General features: G+C 45.0%; 1 protein-coding gene across 1 annotated transcript in view; it reads left to right on the top strand.

The window, feature by feature from the left end:
* Positions 1–18,832, top strand: part of GATB (glutamyl-tRNA amidotransferase subunit B) — a 257,231-nt gene that overhangs the window by 67,464 nt on the left and 170,935 nt on the right. Inside the window, exon 3 of the mRNA XM_069744064.1 lies at positions 12,304–12,417. Coding sequence (XP_069600165.1) covers positions 12,304–12,417 — 114 coding nt within the window. The remainder of the gene's footprint in view (positions 1–12,303; positions 12,418–18,832) is intronic.

Raw genomic sequence — 18,832 nt, 5'->3', positions numbered from 1 at the left:
TTTAGCATGGTAACCAGGGTAAACATCGGGTTACTAAGCGCGGCCCTGCGCTTAGTTACCCGATGTTTACCCTGGTTACCGGCATCGTTGGTCGCTGGAGAGCTGTCTGTGTGACAGCTCTCCAGCGACCAAACAGCGACGCTGCAGCGATCCGGATCGTTGTCGGTATCGCTGCAGCGTCGCTTAATGTGAAGGGGCCTTAAGTGTGTGATATTCATGACAGACAACCCTGATCTGCTGGTCTAACCTCCTGCATGATTAACCCCTTAACAACCGTCGATACGCCTTTTAACGTCAGCGATTAAGGGTACTTATTCATCAGCACCGCTTTTCATGACGCTGAGAAATAAGTGTATAGCGTTCCCCAGCGTCGGAAAATCTCTGGGGTTTTGGCTACCTGGGCTAGCTGAGACTCTGGACAACATGATTCGGGCTGGTTTTACTATCCCCAGTCTTGTGATCACAAAAAAAAGGCAGATTTCCCATTCATTTCTCTCTCCTTTGATATGATCTAGCATACCAGAGGAGAGAGAAATGGGGTCCCCTGAAACCCCCTGGACTCTCCGGCTTTGTCCCCTGACCCTCCACATCTTCTTCCTGGAAGAAAATACAACAATAGGACATTTTTCCTATTGGTTCATTTCGATCACTGTGATAGACCCTATGACAATGATCAAAATAAAAAAAAGTTAAACCCCCCCTTTGTCACCCCGTTAGGTAAAAATAATAAAATAAAAAAAATTACCATTCTTTGCAGTTGGGGTTGGGGTTAAAGCTAGGGTTAGGGTTATGGTTGGGGCTAGGGTTTGGGTTGTGTTGGGGTTAGGGTGGTGTTGTGTTGGGGTTATGGTTGTGGTGTTGGTGTTAGAGTTGTGGTGGTGGGGTTGCGGTTGTGGCGTTGGGGTTTGGGTTGGAGTTAGAATTTGGGGGTTTCCACTGTTTAGGTACATCAGCTGGTCTCTTAACGCGACATAGCGCTCGCCATTGGTTCCAGCCAATTTTGCGTTCAAAAAGACAAACGGTGCTCCTGCCCTTCTTAGCCCTGCCATGTGCCCAAACAGTGGCTTTCCCCCACATGTGGGGTATCTGCGTACTCAGGAGAAATTGAACAACAAATTTTGTGGCCCATTTTCTCCTGTTACCCTTGCGAAAATAAAAAAGTTTGAATCTAAAATATTTTTTTTGTGAAAAAAGTAAAATGTTCATTTTTTCCTTCCACATTGCTTTAATTCTCGTGAAGCACCTAAAGGGTTAATAAACTTCTTGAATGTGGTTTTGCGCACGTTGAGGGGTGCAGTTTTTAGAGTGGTGTCACATTTGGGTATTTTCTGTCCTATTGACCAGCCAAAGTCACTTTAAATGTGAGGTGGTCTCTAAAAAAAAAAAAAAAAAAATGTTTTTTGTAAATTTTGTTGGCAAAATGAGACATCGCTGGTCAACTTATAACACTTAGGCTATGTTCACATGTAGGTTCGGGTCCCTGCGGGTTCTCCCGCAGCGGATTTGATAAATCTGCAGGGCAAACCCGCTGCGGTTATCCCTGCAGATTTATTGCGGTTTGTGTTGCGAGTTCCACTGCGGGATTTACTCCTACTATTGATGCCGCATATGCAGCAATATGCAGCATCAATAGTAATGTTAAAAATAATAAAATAATGATATACTCACCCTCTGACGTCCCGATCTCCTCGGGGCTGCACGCGGCGGTCCAGTTCCAAGGATGCTGTGCGAGAAGGACCTTCGTGACGTCACGGTCATGTGACCGCGACGTCACCGCAGGTCCTGGTCGCATAGCAAACCTGAGACCGGACGGCCGCGTGCAGCGCTGAGAGGTGAGTATAGCATTATTTTTTATTCTAATTCTTTTTTTTGTACACAAATACGGTTCCCGGGGCCTGGAGGAGAGTGTCCTCTCCCGGGTACCACCCGCACATTATCCGCTTACTTCCCGCATGGTGGGCACAGCCCCATGGGGGAAGTATGCGGATCAATGCATTCCTATGGGTGCAGAACCGCCGCGATTCTGCACAAAGAAGTGACATGCTGCGGGTTGTAAACCGCTGCGTTCTCGCGCGGTTTTTCCCGCAGCATGTGCACAGCGGTTTGCGGTTTCCATAGGGTTTACAGGTCACTGTAAACGCAATGGAAACTGCAGCGGACCCGCAGCTGCAAAATCGCCGCGGTTCCGCGGTAAAAACCTCAAAGTGTGAACATGGCCTTATAACGTCCTAACAAAAAAAAAAAAATTGTTTCCAAAATTGTGGTGATGTAAAGTGGACATGTGGGAAATGTTATTTATTAACTATTTTGTGTGACACGACTCTGATTTAAGGGCACACAAATTAAAAGTTTCAAAAATTGCAAAATTTTTGCCAAATTTCTGTTTTTTTCGTAAATAAACCATGTCATATCAAAGAAATTTTACCACTAACAAAAAGTACAATATGTGACAAAAAAACAAGCTCCGAATCGGTGGAATCCATTGAAGTGTTCCAGAGCCCTAACCCAATAAAGTGACTGGTCAGAATTATAGAAATTGGCTTGGTCATTAACGTCAAAATTGGCTTGGTCACTAAGGGATTAAAAACACAGATGAGCTCGAATGCCACCGTGCTCACTGCAGAGTGATTAGGAGTTGATTGACCACAGACATAGGTGTGATTGCATTTCGCACACTAAGAAAGCTAAGATCACTATTACATCGTGTATCCCGTTCAACATGAAAAATTGGTAAAAAATCCTCTTTAACAGAGGAGCACTTGTTTAGTGTATGTGTAGATCAGTTTCTAAATACATGAAATAGTATTAATTTCGTTAGTTTCTGATTCCCCACAGTCACACACATGAAGTCTACAAATCATTGTAATTCAAGTTTTTGCTCCATAATCATGTCTAAATGGGCCTACGTTTTACCTCTTCGTGATGGGTAATCTCCTTTTTAAGAGACATGATACAGTTTTAAATGTCTATTGTAGCATTTTCCTTTGTTCTGAACATTTTATAGCTGCCTGATTTTTGTATCCTCCGTTCTAGCCAGAAGAAAGAGATAACTGCGGGCATTTTCTTGTACTGTCATTTATTAAATTTTGCTCGTCTGGATAAAATGAGTCTAAGGCCAATTTTCTTTTTAAGTGAAAAAAAAGTCCTATCTCCATTTCACATTAGCGATCACATTTTCTCTGCCATGTCACCTTTTGACAGAAAAATGAATAGCATTAATATTGACTTAACAGTGGCCCTTGAATTACTGCAGTATTTTCTGATATCAAGAATCCTTACGAAAGCTGCATAGAAATGGCTGGCAATTTTATTATTTTAGAAATGAATTTGCTTTATTCACATTATAGATATTACAGCAGATTATGTTGTTGTGTGTCTTCGACTAGGATAATATTCGTTCAGCTGGAATACATTTGAAACCCTCTAAGACCTACTTTTTTTGCTCCCGAAAAGATGTACATTTCATGTATTATGTTTTTATTTTTTAAAGTTCCTTCATGTGTGAAATTGCCCTAATTTTCCAAATGCAGTTCTAAATGCCATAAATACTCAATGAGATGATGGGAATATTTGTGAAAACCTTTGGCGGCAGATGACATGTACTTGGAATTAAAGCAAGTATACATGCCATAATGGTGAATTTTTTGTCCGAGAGTTTTGGCTCGTTTCCATTGTGTTTTTACCGTTCCACTATTATTACATTACTAAAGCTTGTGTGAAACATCTATTAGTGTATATCTAGGAATTCATCAACTCTGATGTTATGTACTCTGGGCTTGATCATAAATTCACTGGAGTGAAATGCGCCAAATTTAAGAGTTGCTGTTAGTGTATCGCCGGCGGCTTGGTAGAGCAGTCACATCTCCCGATGGATACAAATTTAAAAAAACTGACCGTCACATCCAAACATAGACTAAGTGCGAACAGGTGCTTAACCTAGAGTCACCAATGCATATACAGTCAAATAGGGCAGCACACTGCGGCGCTGAAACATGCAAACATGAAAATTGAACTGCATTAGAAATATGAAAAAATAAGAGCGTTGAGCGCATAAATTGGCCAATTTATGTGTACCTGGTAGCCACATTAAGGCATCTCTCATATACCAGGACCTAGACATTCCTTTCCTCACTGAGAATAAACGTCTTCATCTGAATGGTAACCTTCTGTGAATCCTCTTCTTAGACTAAATTTCTCTCTCTTTCTCTGTGGAGGGATAATGGTCCTGCTGCGATTAAAACACCTGTGGCTAAAGGTGGAGTGCCCAGTCAGAAGGCTAATGAATATAAATTTCAAAAAACTGACTGTCACCTGTTCCATCTGTCAGCACCTGTTCGCACTTATTCTGTGTATGGATGTGACGGTCAGTTTTTTGAAATCTGTATTCATTAGCCTTCTGACTGAGCACCCCACCTTTTAGCCACAGGTGTTTTAATCGCAGCAGGACCATTACCCCTCCACAGAGAGAGAGAGAAATTTAGTCTAAGAGGAGGATTCACAGTAGGTTCCCATTCAGATGAAGACGTTTATTCTCAGTGAGGAAAGGAATGTCTAGGTCCTGGTATACGAGAGATGCCTTAATGTGGCTACCAGGTACACATGAATTGGCCAATTTATGCGCTAAACGCTCTAATTTTTTCATATTTCTAATGCAGTAATGCAGTTCAATTTTCATGTTTCATGTTTGCATGTTTTAGCGCCGCAGTGTGCTGCCTTATTTATTTGACATCTCACGATGGGACTGTGCTACAAGTGAGATCGCCATGGGACACTCAGGATTATGTGGACTATTGCGGACAGGTAAGTATTTGTTGTTTTTTTATATTTTACATTTTGTCTAGGAGACTAGGGCATCGGGGATTTGATGTTAGGTGAGTATAATGTTTTTTTTTTATTTGAAGGATATGTATGTAATTATTTAACTTTTTTTTTATAGAACTGTGATCACAGTCGCCGGCTGATGACTGTTTCCCATCAGCGGCATTTGCTGTCACTGTTCTCACTGACAGCAGACGTAGCCCGATGGAGCAGTAGTCTCGTCAGCTCATGTCTGCTGACCTGCAGTAAGCAATTTACAAGGTAGCATTACTGCAAGTCACAGCTGTGGGGGTCACGCTGACATCTGACAGCATGACCCCACAGCGCTCTGACTGGCCTAGGAAGCTGGTAAAATACGCAAACAAAACCTCAGCAAATCCGCAGCAAATCTGTGAACAATTTTATACCTGTGTTTTTGCTATGGATCTGACTGACTCAATTGAAGTCAGTGGGTGAAAAATGCTGCAGAAACGTACAAAGAATTGACATGCTGCAGAAAAAAACGCACTGCAAGTACTCGAAGGAAATATACTGATCATGTGCACAACACTACAGAATTGTCATTGAATTAGCTTGCATAAGGATTCCATAGTGTTTTTGGCCGCTTTCTGCTTGGGGAAAAAATCATGACCACCACATGTTATAATAAAAATCAAGTGTTCAACACCTATAAAATATTCAGAGATGGTCTTCATAAACATAAATAATTTTTTTGCATTTCCATCATAATAATAGGCTAGTGTTTTTAACCTGAATGTACTGTATTTATTTTACTTATATAGCGCTATTAATTTCACAGCGCTTCAGGGATCATCATCATTCTCCCCATAGTGGCTCACAATCTCTATTACCTATCTGTATCTTTTAGGGGTGTGGGAGGAAAAATGGCAGAAAAACCTATATTTACTTTTAGGCTTACAGTGTATCAGAAATCCTTATGTACTCCTTCAGATAGGTGTGATAATCCCTTATTTATATATTTCACTTTCATATTTGAGTCACTGATGCTTGGTTACCTTAGCTTGTATTTTTGAGGACAAGTAAACTGGCACAATATATTTGTTGACACTTTATTGTAAATTGACCTCTGTCAGTTGGTTGTTATCAAGATCCCATTACTATAATCAACTCCATTCATGTGTTCATGAGTATCTATCACTGTGGATCTGGGACCTTGCATTTTTGATGTGTGTTTTTGTTGTTTGTGTTTTTATGGCCGGTCTGTGAACAGACCCTTTTATGGATTGTGATCAAATACGAGGGGCGATCCAAAAGTAATGATCGGTTATTTCTATTGCACACAGAAATTAAAATAAAATGTTTTCTTCTATCTTAGGTACCCACTAGTCCAGGAAAAAAAAATCACTTAAATAGACCACGATTCCCGGGAGCTACATTCATTTGAATATGAACTGCCGAGGAGTAAACATCAAAACGAAAAAAAACGAGCTCAGAGCTGTCATCAAATACCTCTGCTTGAAAAAAATGACTACCAAAGACATACACAGCGACTTGGTGGAAACATTGGGGGACTCTTCTCCTCCATATTCCACAGTTGCATGCTGGGCCAAGGAATTTAAGCTGGGAAGAACATCGACGGAAGATGAACATCGTCAAGGACGCCCATCCACGTCCCTCAATGAAGAAAACGTGAAAAAAGTGGAAGAAGTTGTATTGGCAGATCGAAGAGTGACTATCAGGCATGTAGCTGAGGTCCCAGGGATCTCATATGGCAGTATTCAAAGAATCCTTGCAAAAGAATTGCATATGAGAAAGGTCTCCGCGCGTTGGGTGCCAAAAATGTTAACCGACGAGCAAAAGAAGAAACGAGTTGACATTTCAATAGCAAATCTCGAAAAGTTCCAAGCAGACAAGGAAAATTTTTTGTCACTTTTTTTACCATGGACAAGACCTGGATCCACCACTTTGATCCCGAAACTAAACAACAATCGATGACGTGGAAACGAGCCGACGAACCAACGCTGAAGAAATTCAAAGTGTCAAGCTCAGCAGGGAAGGTTATAGCGTCCGTTTTTTGGGACGATGAAGGAATTATTATGGTGGACTATTTGGAGAAGGGAGCCACTATTACGGGCTCCTACTACGCAGAACAAATAAGAAGATTGTGGGAGGCTATCAAGGAGAAAAGGCATGGCAAACTGCGGGCTGGAGTGCTGTTTCACCAAGATAACGCGCCGGCTCACAAAGCTGCAGTTGCCATGGCTACCACTCAAGAAGCGGGCTTTGAACTGGTGGAACACCCCCCCCCCCTATTGGCCAGATCTAGCCCCCAGTGACTTCTTTCTCTTTCCTCGACTCAAGGAACACCTCCGGGGCAAGAAATTTGATGACAATAGCGACGTGATAACCGCTGTTGGGGATTTTTTTGAGGGTCAAGATCAAGAATTTTTTTCTAAGGGAATTCTAAGTTTAGAAAAGAGATGGACTAAATGTATAGACTTGATAGGAGACTATGTAAAAAAATAAAAAAATTTTTTTGACTATATTCATTGTGTTTAGTATTGATTATCATTACTTTTGGATCGCCCCTCGTATATGCCTTAGTTTTTTATTGAGTTAACATTAAAGGTTCTGTTTTAAATACTCATTCTCTAGAGCAGGGGTGGGGAACCTCCGTCCCACTGGACACATGTGGCCCATGGTGACCTTTCTTGCGGCCCAGGGGCAGGTCCCGGAGTCCGCAATGCTCGGGCGGCAGCCGTATCCTGCCAGCTGCCGGCCCTTTAACCCCAAAGTGCACGCAGCTTTCATTACAGAACACTGCCTGCACATGAATGATGATGTCATAGGGGTGGGCGGGGTTAGCACCCAATGCTCTCCCGTCCTCCTGTCCCGGAAGAGGAGCTGCTGCCAGAGAGTCCAGATTGATCTCTGTACCGGCAGCACCGTGCCTGTCTGCTGGTGATTTCTGTGACTTTCTGCTGGTGTAGCCCCTCAGCTATGTGTGCACCCCCCTGTGATCTCTGTGGCCCCAGCTTTGTACCCCCCCTCTGTGATCTCTGTGCCTCATAGCTACATGTCCCCCTGTGCCCCCAGCTATGTGCCCCCTGTGATTTCTGTGCCCCCCAGCTATATGACCCCCTGTGATCCCTGTGCCCCCAGCTATATGCCCCCTGTGCTTTATGTGCCCACCGGCTATATGCCCTTTTTGATCTCTACAGCTACGTGCCCCCTATGATTTATGTGCCCACCAGCTATATGCCCCCCAGCTATATGCACCCCTATGGCTCCCAGCTTTCTGCCCCATGTGATCTATGTGCCCCCCTGCTATGTACCCCCTGTGATATGTGCCATGTGATTTCTGTGCCCGTCCGTGATCTCTGTGCCCTCCTGCTTTATGCCCTCCCCGTGATCTTCGTGCCACCCCTCGGTGATCTCTGTGCTCCCCCCTGTGATCTTTGGGCTCCCCCTGTGATTTTTGTGCCTCTCCTCCGGTGATCTTTGTGTCCCCTGGTGATCTATGTGCCTCCCTGGCGGTGCCTGTCCCCCCCCCCCCCCAGTGCTGTATATCCCCCCTCCCCAAGGAGGGGAGGGTATGACAAAAAGTTGACTGCTCTCCTGGAAAAGCAACTGTGAGAAATAACATGATCAGTATCGCCTAACATCACAGCTGCACCAAAGAGAAGCTCCAGCCGTCACATTAAGGGTGAGTTACCATAATTAATTGTTTGACTAAATATACCGGGGTAATTTTCAAGGTGATCATTTTTGTGTGACCCCCCGAATGATGGTAGAAATGGCCCCCGGCTGGAAAAAGATTCCCCATTCCCCACCCCTGCTCTAGAGCATTGAGGAAACCCACACAAAAACGGAGAGAATATATACCGTAACATCGTTGCAGATGACCTGAATGGGAATTAAGTCCATGACCGCAGTGCAATGCTACATTGTTAACCACTGAGCCACCATGATTAAACTAATATATTGAACTCCTGTTATCTGCAACTCAACTCGCAAATGATAGAAATAGAACAGTATAATCATAAAGATACAGCTACCTACATTCTGGGATATGACATTTTTTATGTTGACTGTGTTAGCTGATTTTTGATGCATCAAAGCTTTCACACCAGAAATGCAGCATAAGAGCTTTGAAAAGTAGCAAAATTTAGGCCGAACTCAAAATTGCCTTCATGCCAGTTTCCTCCTTTCTAAGAAGGATCTGCACAAAATAAGTACCAACCATTTATGTTTATATTCTGCTTATAACTATTGTTACCAGGGCACTGTTTAGGGTTCGCCATTGTTGAGTGGGGAGCGCTATATCGATATTTAGGGCGCCAACCTCGGGGGCAAGGTAGGAATTAACTACTTAAGGGTTTAATATTAACATTATAGGTCACCTTGCCTAAGGACTCTCTGATTTTGGTCTGAGAATTGTCTTACTTTTCTGCCCTTGTTGTTTCTGTTCCACCATCCTTTCTACTTTTGATGAAATCTTGGTGATCTTCTATGGAAGCATTTGAGATGGTGGGATTTATTGACCAATAACATACCATAAATACTCGAGTAAAAGCCGACCCGAGTATTAGCCGAGGCACCTAATTTTACCTAAAAAGAAACACACAAAAAAAAAATTGGGAAAACGTATTGACTCGAATATAGGCCTGGCATGCACGGGCTCCTCATCACTAGCCTGGTATGCATGGGCTCCTCATCCCTATCCTGGTATGCACGGCCGCCTCATCCCTATCCTGGTATGCACGGGCTCCTCAACACTATTCTGGTATGCACGGGCTCCTCATCCTTATCGTGGTATGCACGGACTCCTCATCCCTATCCTGGAATGCACAGGCTCCTCATTCTTATCCTGGAATGCACGGGCTCCTCATCCCTATCCTGGTATGCACGGCCGCCTCATCCCTATCCTGGTATGCACGGGCTCCTCAACACTATTCTGGTATGCACGGGCTCCTCATCCTTATCGTGGTATGCACGGACTCCTCATCCCTATCCTGGAATGCACAGGCTCCTCATTCTTATCCTGGAATGCACGGGCTCCTCATCCCTATCCTGGTATGCATGGGCTCCTCATCCGTATCCTTGTATGCAAGGCTTCCTCATCCGTATGCTTGTATGCAAGGCTCCCTCATCCCTGTCTTTGTATGCATGGCCCCATCCCTATCTTTGTATACATGGCCCCATCCCTATCTTTGTATGCATGGCTCTATCCATATCTTTCTATGCATGGCTCTATCCATATCTTTCTATGCATGGCTTCATCCCTATCTTTGTATGCATGGCTTCATCCCTATCTTTGTATGCATGGCTTCATCCCTATCTTTGTATGCATGGCTTCATCCCTATCTTTGTATGCATGGCCCCATCCTTATCTTTGTATGCATGGCCCCATCCTTATCTTTGTATGCATGGCCCCATCCTTATCTTTGTATGCATGGCCCCATCCTTATCTTTGTATGCATGGCCCCATCCCTATCCTTTTATGCATAGCCCCATCCCTATCTTTGTATGCATGGCTCTATCCATATCTTTCTATGCATGGCTTCATCCCTATCTTTGTATGCATGGCTTCATCCCTATCTTTGTATGCATGGCTCTATCCCTATCTTTGTATGCATGGCTCTATCCCTATCTTTGTATGCATGGCTCTATCCCTATCTTTGTATGCATGGCTCTATCCCTATCTTTGTATGCATGGCCCCATCCTTATCTTTGTATGCATGGCCCCATCCTTATCTTTGTATGCATGGCCCCATCCTTATCTTTGTATGCATGGCCCCATCCTTATCTTTGTATGCATGGCCCCATCCCTATCCTTTTATGCATAGCCCCATCCCTATCTTTGTATGCATGGCTCTATCCATATCTTTCTATGCATGGCTCTATCCATATCCTTCTATGCATGTCTTCATCCCTATCTTTGTATGCATGGCTTCATCCCTATCTTTGTATGCATGGCCCCATCCCTATCTTTGTATGCATGGCCCCATCCCTATCGTTGTATGCATGGCTCTATCCATATCTTTCTATGCATGGCTTCATCCCTATCTTTGTATGCATGGCTTCATCCCTATCTTTGTATGCATGGCTCTATCCCTATCTTTGTATGCATGGCTCTATCCCTATCTTTGTATGCATGGCTCTATCCCTATCTTTGTATGCATGGCTCTATCCCTATCTTTGTATGCATGGCTCCATCCTTCTCCTTGTATGCATGGCTCCATCCTTATCCTGGTATGATTGGCCCCCATCAAAAAACATTAAAAAAATAAACCATTACACTTACCTTCCTGCGCTCACTCGCAGCGTCTTGTTCCGGTGCCAGCAGCTGCTTTATGCTTGTAAGCAGCACATGGCAGGCACGTCATGCGATGCTTGCAAGCAGAGCACAGCTGCCAGAATACTCACCGCTCCCTATGCAGGAACTATGTGTGTGGAGGGCAGTGAGTATTAAGTAGCTCTCACCGTGTCAACAGCCGGGCGGTCACATGTGACGCTACTGAAGATAAATGAATATTCACCTCTCTCCAAGCCCATGGTAATGGAGAGAGGTGAATGTTCATTTCTCTTAAGTAGCCGCACACGTGATTGCCCGGCAGCTGCAGGAGCCGGCTGCTGCGGCTCACACTGTGCTCGCTATTACAGAAAAATTAATATTCATTGCTAGTGCGTATATATACCATATATACACAGTGAAGGAAATAATTATTTGATCCCTTACTGATTTTGTAAATTAGCCCATTAACAAAGACATGAACAGTCAATAATTTTGATGGTAGGTTAATTTTAACGTTGAGAGATAGAATATCAAAAATAATATCCAGAAAATCACTTTGTATAAATTCTATAAATATATTTGCATTTTGCAGTGAGACGTATTTGATCACCTACCAAAATATAAGAAAAACGTGAATCTCTCTAAATTAAGACTTCAGATTGCTTAAAAGCATTGATCCTACTGAAGATTCCCATATACGGTAATAAATGTATTGTGGGTTGTCAGCAACACATTTATTGAAGTGTTATTCCATCTCTTCTCACTTTTGTAAGTGGAGCCCATACCTAATGCTGATGTAGCCCTCCTGTCTACTTCTAATGAATGGGACAGGTTCTTCTGCACACTTCTCATCAGGTATCAGTAGAAGTGGCATCACCAATACAGAAGTGGGGCAGAATAACCCTTTAGGTAGTTATCCTTTGTACATACCATGCTCATTCCTCATTGCCAAGTATTTCCTTAAATTAGTTAATGCTGGTCTTCATCTAAGGTGCAATAATGCTTATTCTACCTACACACTGAGTCTCCAGTTGGTAACTACTGTAGTAGCTTTGTTGATCTGTGTCCTCCTAGATTTCTGGTCACACAGGAGTCACGTTCTGAAAAAGAAAGCGTTACTTTCAGAACGTGACTACCGCTTGCAGCTTAACATTACTGCTACTATTCTCCTCGCGGATAGATTTACTCCATTCACTGGTTTTGTTTCATGCTTCTTGTTATTGTAGACCATCAACAGAAGGTGTGTAGAAGCTGCTGTAATGACTGGCCTTGCTCTTAACTGCACCATAAACAAGAAGTCCCTGTTTGACCGAAAGCATTATTTCTATGCTGACCTGCCGGTATGTATCTCTTTACATTTTCTATAAGTGCACATTTAGCATTGGTGAGTGAGTGACAAATATTAGATCTTTTAAAAATCAAAGAAAAAAAAAAACCAATGGTTCTTCTTAAAAATGTACGTAACCTTGAATTTAGATTTTATAATCTGATAGCCTACAGATCTGATTACATAATCTCGTGGTTTATGTATGCTATATGGAGACGTGTCAGTCTTTCCTCTTGTAGTCTTCATATTTCATTTTTCGGGCTGTTTCTCATTCTGTACAGGTCTGAAATAACTTTTGTGTTTTAAAGCCTTTCATAGGCTATAATGATCTAAGTCTCGGCTCTACTCCGAAATCTAAATATATTCTTTGATGCATGAACTCTGATCAGAAGAGAATGACTGGACTCTTCTCTTGAACATGACGGCACTTAATGCTTGACTTTTCCACCACTAATCCTTTCTATCTAGTGAATGGTATATGATATCCACAGCCTTAGATGAAAAATTTCTCTGAAGTGAAAAAAAAATGAGTATGATACTTCATTTCATATTGCTGCGTTAATATTCCCTTTGACAATCCTAGAAGACAAACCCATTTTTTGTGTTTTTAGTTACTTGAAGTGTACTGTCTGTTTCATATAAAATTATGATTAACCATCACTTACTGGCTAAATTGTCTTGATTATTTTCACTAGAACTCTTGCGATTGTAATAGAAACATAATCATAGACTTGTGTCATTTAAACATAGGAGTAAGATACACAATAAAGACACAGTGTAAAAAAGGTTATTAGGCATTAACTGGTACAAAATAAACTATATGGACAAAAGCATTGGGACACCTACACGTTACACCTCTAGGCGCTTTTGTGACCTCACATTCTAAATGCATAGGCATCAATATTGAGTTGGTCCCAAGTTTATTGCAATAACTGTTTCTCCAGTCACCTTCCACGACAGCAGTATCGGAGGATGTCTCCCCTTCCTGCAACCACCAGTGTTTTTCCTGTCTCCTATGAGGCATGAAGAGGTTCTCAGATAGTGCTGCCGTGGCCGGTGATTGGAGCACTGTTACCTTAATAACCGGGCAGTTGAGGTTGGGGGCTCCGTTCTCCTCGGTGACTGCTCCCATCTCTGCAGGCTCTGCGTGACTTGGGACCCTCCATCCTGCCCTTCCTGCGCCTCCTCGTGGGGCAAAGCAGGGCGATGAAGCTCTCCGGGGTCCTCCTGTAGCTCCCCGGCTCTCTCTCCTCCCTTCGCTGCCGCTGGTGGCCGCGCGATGCGCACCGGAAGTGACACTTCTGAACTTCTGGTCTAGCCTCCATGCTTCGGAGCCTGCGCGCGCGCCGGCAGGCATTCCAAGCCTGCGGCAGTCATGACATACGGTTCAATTGCAGCACCCCCTACAGACCCTGGGAGGAGGAGGAGCATGGAATTAGCTGGCGACCTCGATGTGTATATATTCCTGGTCGGGGGAAGCCTCCAGGTAGGGCCTCTGTCTGTGTCCCTTCTGACCGGTGGCCCTATGGATGGCGACAAACCCCTGCACTCTGTTCTGCGGAGCCCAGCATTCACCCTCCTACTGTAAGTAGAGGATGAGGTCCCTTGCTGTCCAGTTTTTGTTATTAAATTACTTAGTTCGCCTTTCTCTCTCTTTCTAGGGAGACAAGGTCCCTGCCCCTAGAAAAGATAAGAGCCGCAAGTGTGGTACCTGTGCGACCAAGTTTCCCTCAGCTTATAAGAAAAAGCTCTGCCAACCATGCACAGATGAAGTGCTGCGTAGCGAACAGCCCTCCCTCCTGGACAGCATCAGAACCCTCATCAAACAGGAGGTTCAATCCTCTGTGGCGGCCCTGTCTCAGGCCCCAACACCACAGCCGCCGCCTCCTAAGAAAAGGAAGATGGCTCCTACTATATCTGACTCGGGCGAGATCCATACCTCGGGTTCAGAGGACATTTGGGAGAATGAGGGTTCTACTTCCAACCCCAAAACTGACAATAAGAAATATCTCTTCTCTTCCGAAGATATGGAAGAGCTAATTTCCATGGTGAGGGGCACTATGGGGGTGGAAGAGGAGGTAGCGAGTCATTCCATCCAGGATGACATGTTTGGAGTGTTAAAACCTAGGACCCCAAAAGGGTTCCCTATTCACGAGAATATTGAAAACCTTATCCTTCATGAGTGGGGCCTACCTGAGAAACTTTGAGTGTCCCATCAGAATTGAAGAATCGTTTCCCTCTGGAGGGGGACTGTTCTTTATGGGAGATGCCTAAGGTAGATGTACAGGTGTCCAGGGTAACCAAGAAAACGGCTCTACCCTTCGAGGATTCCTCGCAGCTCAAAGATCCTATGGATTGAAAAACTGAGAGCTTACAAAGGAAATCCTGGGACACATCTACTAATCTGCTGAAGACAAATGTGGCCTCCGCATGTGTTGCCAGATCCCTATTTCTCTGGTTACGTACCCTAGAAAATCACGTTTCTCAGGGGACATCTAGGGAGGAAATTTTTAATTCCCTACCATTACTCCAGAAGGCAACGGGGTTAAGGGCGGATGCTTCCGCTGAGTCTGTACGGGTAGCTGCTAGGTCTGCAGTTCTCTCCAACTCCGCTAGGAGAGCTCTTTGGCTTAAATCCTGGGGAGGTGACTTAACTTCTAAATCCAAATTATGTGGTATTCCTTTTCGGGGACATTATATGTTTGGGCCAGCCCTCGATGACATCCTAGACAAGGCTACGGATAAAGAGAAAGCTCTTCCGGAGCAAAAAAGCTCAAGGAAATCCCCCCCCCCCATCCCGTGAGCAGGTCCCCCCAGAGGGATTACTGGGGTAAAGGTAAATCGGGTCGGTCGAGTTACCCCAAAGGGGTAAAGCTAGGAACATCCTTGTTCCTCAACCCCAGCAGACCCCTGAGAAACAATGACTGCTCTCCGGTCGGAGGCCGACTCTCAGGATTTCTTTCCCAATGGCAGGCCATCCCCACAAATCAGTGGGTCCTGCGTACCATTCGGGAAGGCTTAAGGTTAGAATTCGAGAGTCCTCCTCCTCACCGTCTAACAATTACCTCCCTACAGTCTCCACACCTTCGGGGATGCCTCAATGCAGATATTCTCGATCTGCTTCAGGCAGGGGCAATCTTCTGGGTACCTCCTCAGGATATAGGAGAAGGCCACTATTCTCACTATTCTACTTTTGGTGAAAAAACCCTCTGGGAAACACTGGGTTATCATAAACCTGAAACCCCTGAATCAAGTAATCAAATACCACAGATTCAAAATGGAATAAATCAAATCAGCAATCCCGCTGATTGGGCAGGACTGGGTAATGGCTATGTTGGATCTGAGGGACGCTTACTATAATGTACCGATACATCCCGACCACAGAAAGTTCCTCAGATTTGCGGTGGCCCAGAACCATCGAACCAGCCATTATCAGTTCAACGTCCTCCCATTCGGAGTCTCATCAGCTCCACAGGTTTTTACCAAGATCATGTCAGAAGCAGTAGTCTTCATCCGACATCAGGGTATCTGTATTATCCCGTACCTGGACAATTTTCTTATTATCGCCCCATCTGTCCCTTGTTTAAATCAGGATGTGACGAAAGTCCTGGATATCCTGAAATCACTGGGATGTATTCCGAACTTGGGGAAGTCGGACCTCCATCCATCTCCAAGGAAAAAATTTCTAGGAGTTCTTCTGGACTCAAGGGAAAGAATGTCCTTCTTACCCAGGGACCGTCAGGACGATCTCGTCCACAAGATCTCTAGATTCAGAAGCCAGAATTCTCCGACCCTAAGGGACTTGATGTCAATCCTGGGTTCGTTAACGTCCTGCATCCAGGCAGTCTCCTGGGCCCAGGCCCACACAAGTCCTTCACACCCACATCCTGAGGCATTCAAGAGGACGCCAGAATGCTCCCAGCCAGGAGGATTCCCCTCCCCAATCACGTGAAATCCTCTCTTATGGTGGCTGAACTCCCAGAACCTTCAAAGAGGAGTCAGCTGGGATCAAATACCGCTGAAGGTGCTCACAACAGATGCAAGCCAGAGAGGCTGGGATGCCATAATAGAAGGCTCCCACTTCCAGGGGTTGTGGCCCCCAAGCATCAGGTCCAGATCCTCGATTCTGAGAGAATTGAAAGTGGTGGAGGAGGCGCTAAAAGCCGCGTCTGTCCTCATCCAGGGTCACCATGTACGGATAATGTCCGACAACACAACTAAGGTGGCCTTCCTCCGACACCAGGGAGGCACAAAATACACCAGCCTAAAATCAACCACTGCAAGGATTTTTTCCTGGGGAGAAAGACATCTCCTTTCCATCTCGGCAGTACACATAAATGGGTCAGACAATGCCCAGGCGGACTTCCTAAGCAGGAGGGATTTCCATCCTGGAGAATGGTCCTTGAACCAAGAGGTGTTCCTATCCTTAAGGTACCGTCACACTAAGCGACGCTGCAGCGATACCGACAACGATGTCAATCACTGCAGCGTCGCTGTTTGGTCGCTGGAGAGCTGTCACACAGACAGCTCTTCAGCGACCAACGATCCTGAAGTCCCCGGGTAACCAGGGTAAACATCGGGTTACTAAGCGCAGGGCCGCGCTTAGTAACCCAATGTTTACCCTGGTTACCGTTGTAAATGTAAAAAAACAAACAGTACATACTTACATTCCCGGTGTCTGGTCATGTCCCTTGCCTTCAGCTTCCAGCACTGACTGACTGAGCGCCGGCCGTAAAGTACAGCGGTGACATCACCGCTGTGCTGTACTTTACGGCTGGCCGGCGCTCACCAGTCAGTGCTGGAAGCTGAAGGCGAGGGACATGACCAGACACTGGGAATGTAAGTATGTAGTGTTTGTTTTTTTACATTTACAACGGTAACCAGGGTAAACATCGGGTTACTAAGCGCGGCCCTGCGCTTAGCAACCCGATGTTTGCCCTGGTTACCAGTGACGACATCGCTGAATCGGCGTCACACACGCCGATTCAGCGATGTCAGCGGGAGATCCAGCGACAAAATAAAGTGCTGGACTTTCCGCAGCGACCAACGATCTCCCAGCAGGGGCCTGATCATTGGTCGCTGTCACACATAACGATTTAGTTAACGATATCGTTGCTATGTCGCAAAAAGCAACGATATCGTTAACGATATTGTTATGTGTGATGGTACCCTTAGTCCGGAGATGAGGAAGCCCCGATGTGGATCTGTTTGCCAACACTCGTAACACAAAGTCGAACACTGTCTTCTCCCTCAACCTCTCAGGCGGGGCTCAGGGACTGGACGCCTTCTCCCATCCTTGGAAATTTGCTCTAGCATACGCCTTCCCACCAATTCCCATGTTGCCAAGGATGTTACAGAATACCTGGACAGATGAGTCACAACAAATCTGGTAGCACCAATGTGGCCGGGAAGAAGCTGGCACGGCGCACTAACAGACATGTCTATTGAAGGCCCAATACTTCTACCTCAGATAGTAGACCTTCTTTAGCTGGGACCCCTGCTACACCCAGACCTACACAGGCTGAAACTGGCAACCTGGCTACTGAGGCAGAGATTCTGGGAGCTAGAGGTCTCTCAGATGACGTCATTCATACCCTACAAAGAAGTAGGAAACCTATAACTAATGCCATCTATGGCTAGGTTTGGAAAACATTTTCTTCCTGGTGTGTCCCATACAAACCTGATCCATTCCATCCCAACATCGCCCAGATATTAGAATTTCTCCAAAAGGGACTGGGGTTAGTGCCGACACCTGAACTTTTAAGGTGCTAGGTGAGAGTCCGAAGTTCCTTTTTTGATCAGGATTTAGCAGGTCACCGTTGGGTTAAACGTTTCATGGTATCTGCAGCTAGGATTCGTCCTAGGCTCCAGGTTCAGACCCCTCCTTGGGATCTGAACCTCTTACTAAATAGTCTGACCAGGGACCCCTTTGAGCCCTTATCAGCAATCAGCCTAAAAATCCTGACCCTCAAGACTGTCTTCCTAGTAGCAATCACTACCACTAGGCGTATAGGAGAGTTACAGGCTTTATCAGTACAGGAGCCATACCTAACAATAACCATGGATAGCAAAATCCTTAAGCTGGACCCTGCCTTCATGCCGAAAGTAGTCTGACTTCCACAGAAGTCAAGATATTGTCTTACCCTCATTCTGTCCAAATCCCTCTAATCCGAAGGAAGAAACCTTTCACACCCTGGATGTCCGCAGGGTGGTCCTCTTCTACCTCCAACAAACGGAGGGTTGGAGGATAGACCAAAACCTTTTCGTCCAGTGGCCAGGACGGAATAAAGGCAAGAAATCGGTTAAAAGTACGATCGCTAACTGGATCAAGCAGGCCATCTGTCTGGCATACTCAACCCGGGAAATTGCTCCCCCGGCATCACTGAAAGCTCACCCAACCCGTTCACTCTCGACATCCTGGGCAGAGA

Source organism: Ranitomeya imitator, chromosome 1 (assembly GCF_032444005.1).
Source record: "Ranitomeya imitator isolate aRanImi1 chromosome 1, aRanImi1.pri, whole genome shotgun sequence".
Classification (NCBI taxonomy): Eukaryota; Metazoa; Chordata; class Amphibia; order Anura; family Dendrobatidae; genus Ranitomeya; species Ranitomeya imitator.
The sequence above is the reverse complement of the archived record's forward strand: the minus strand, read 5'-3'. Positions and strand labels throughout refer to the sequence as shown.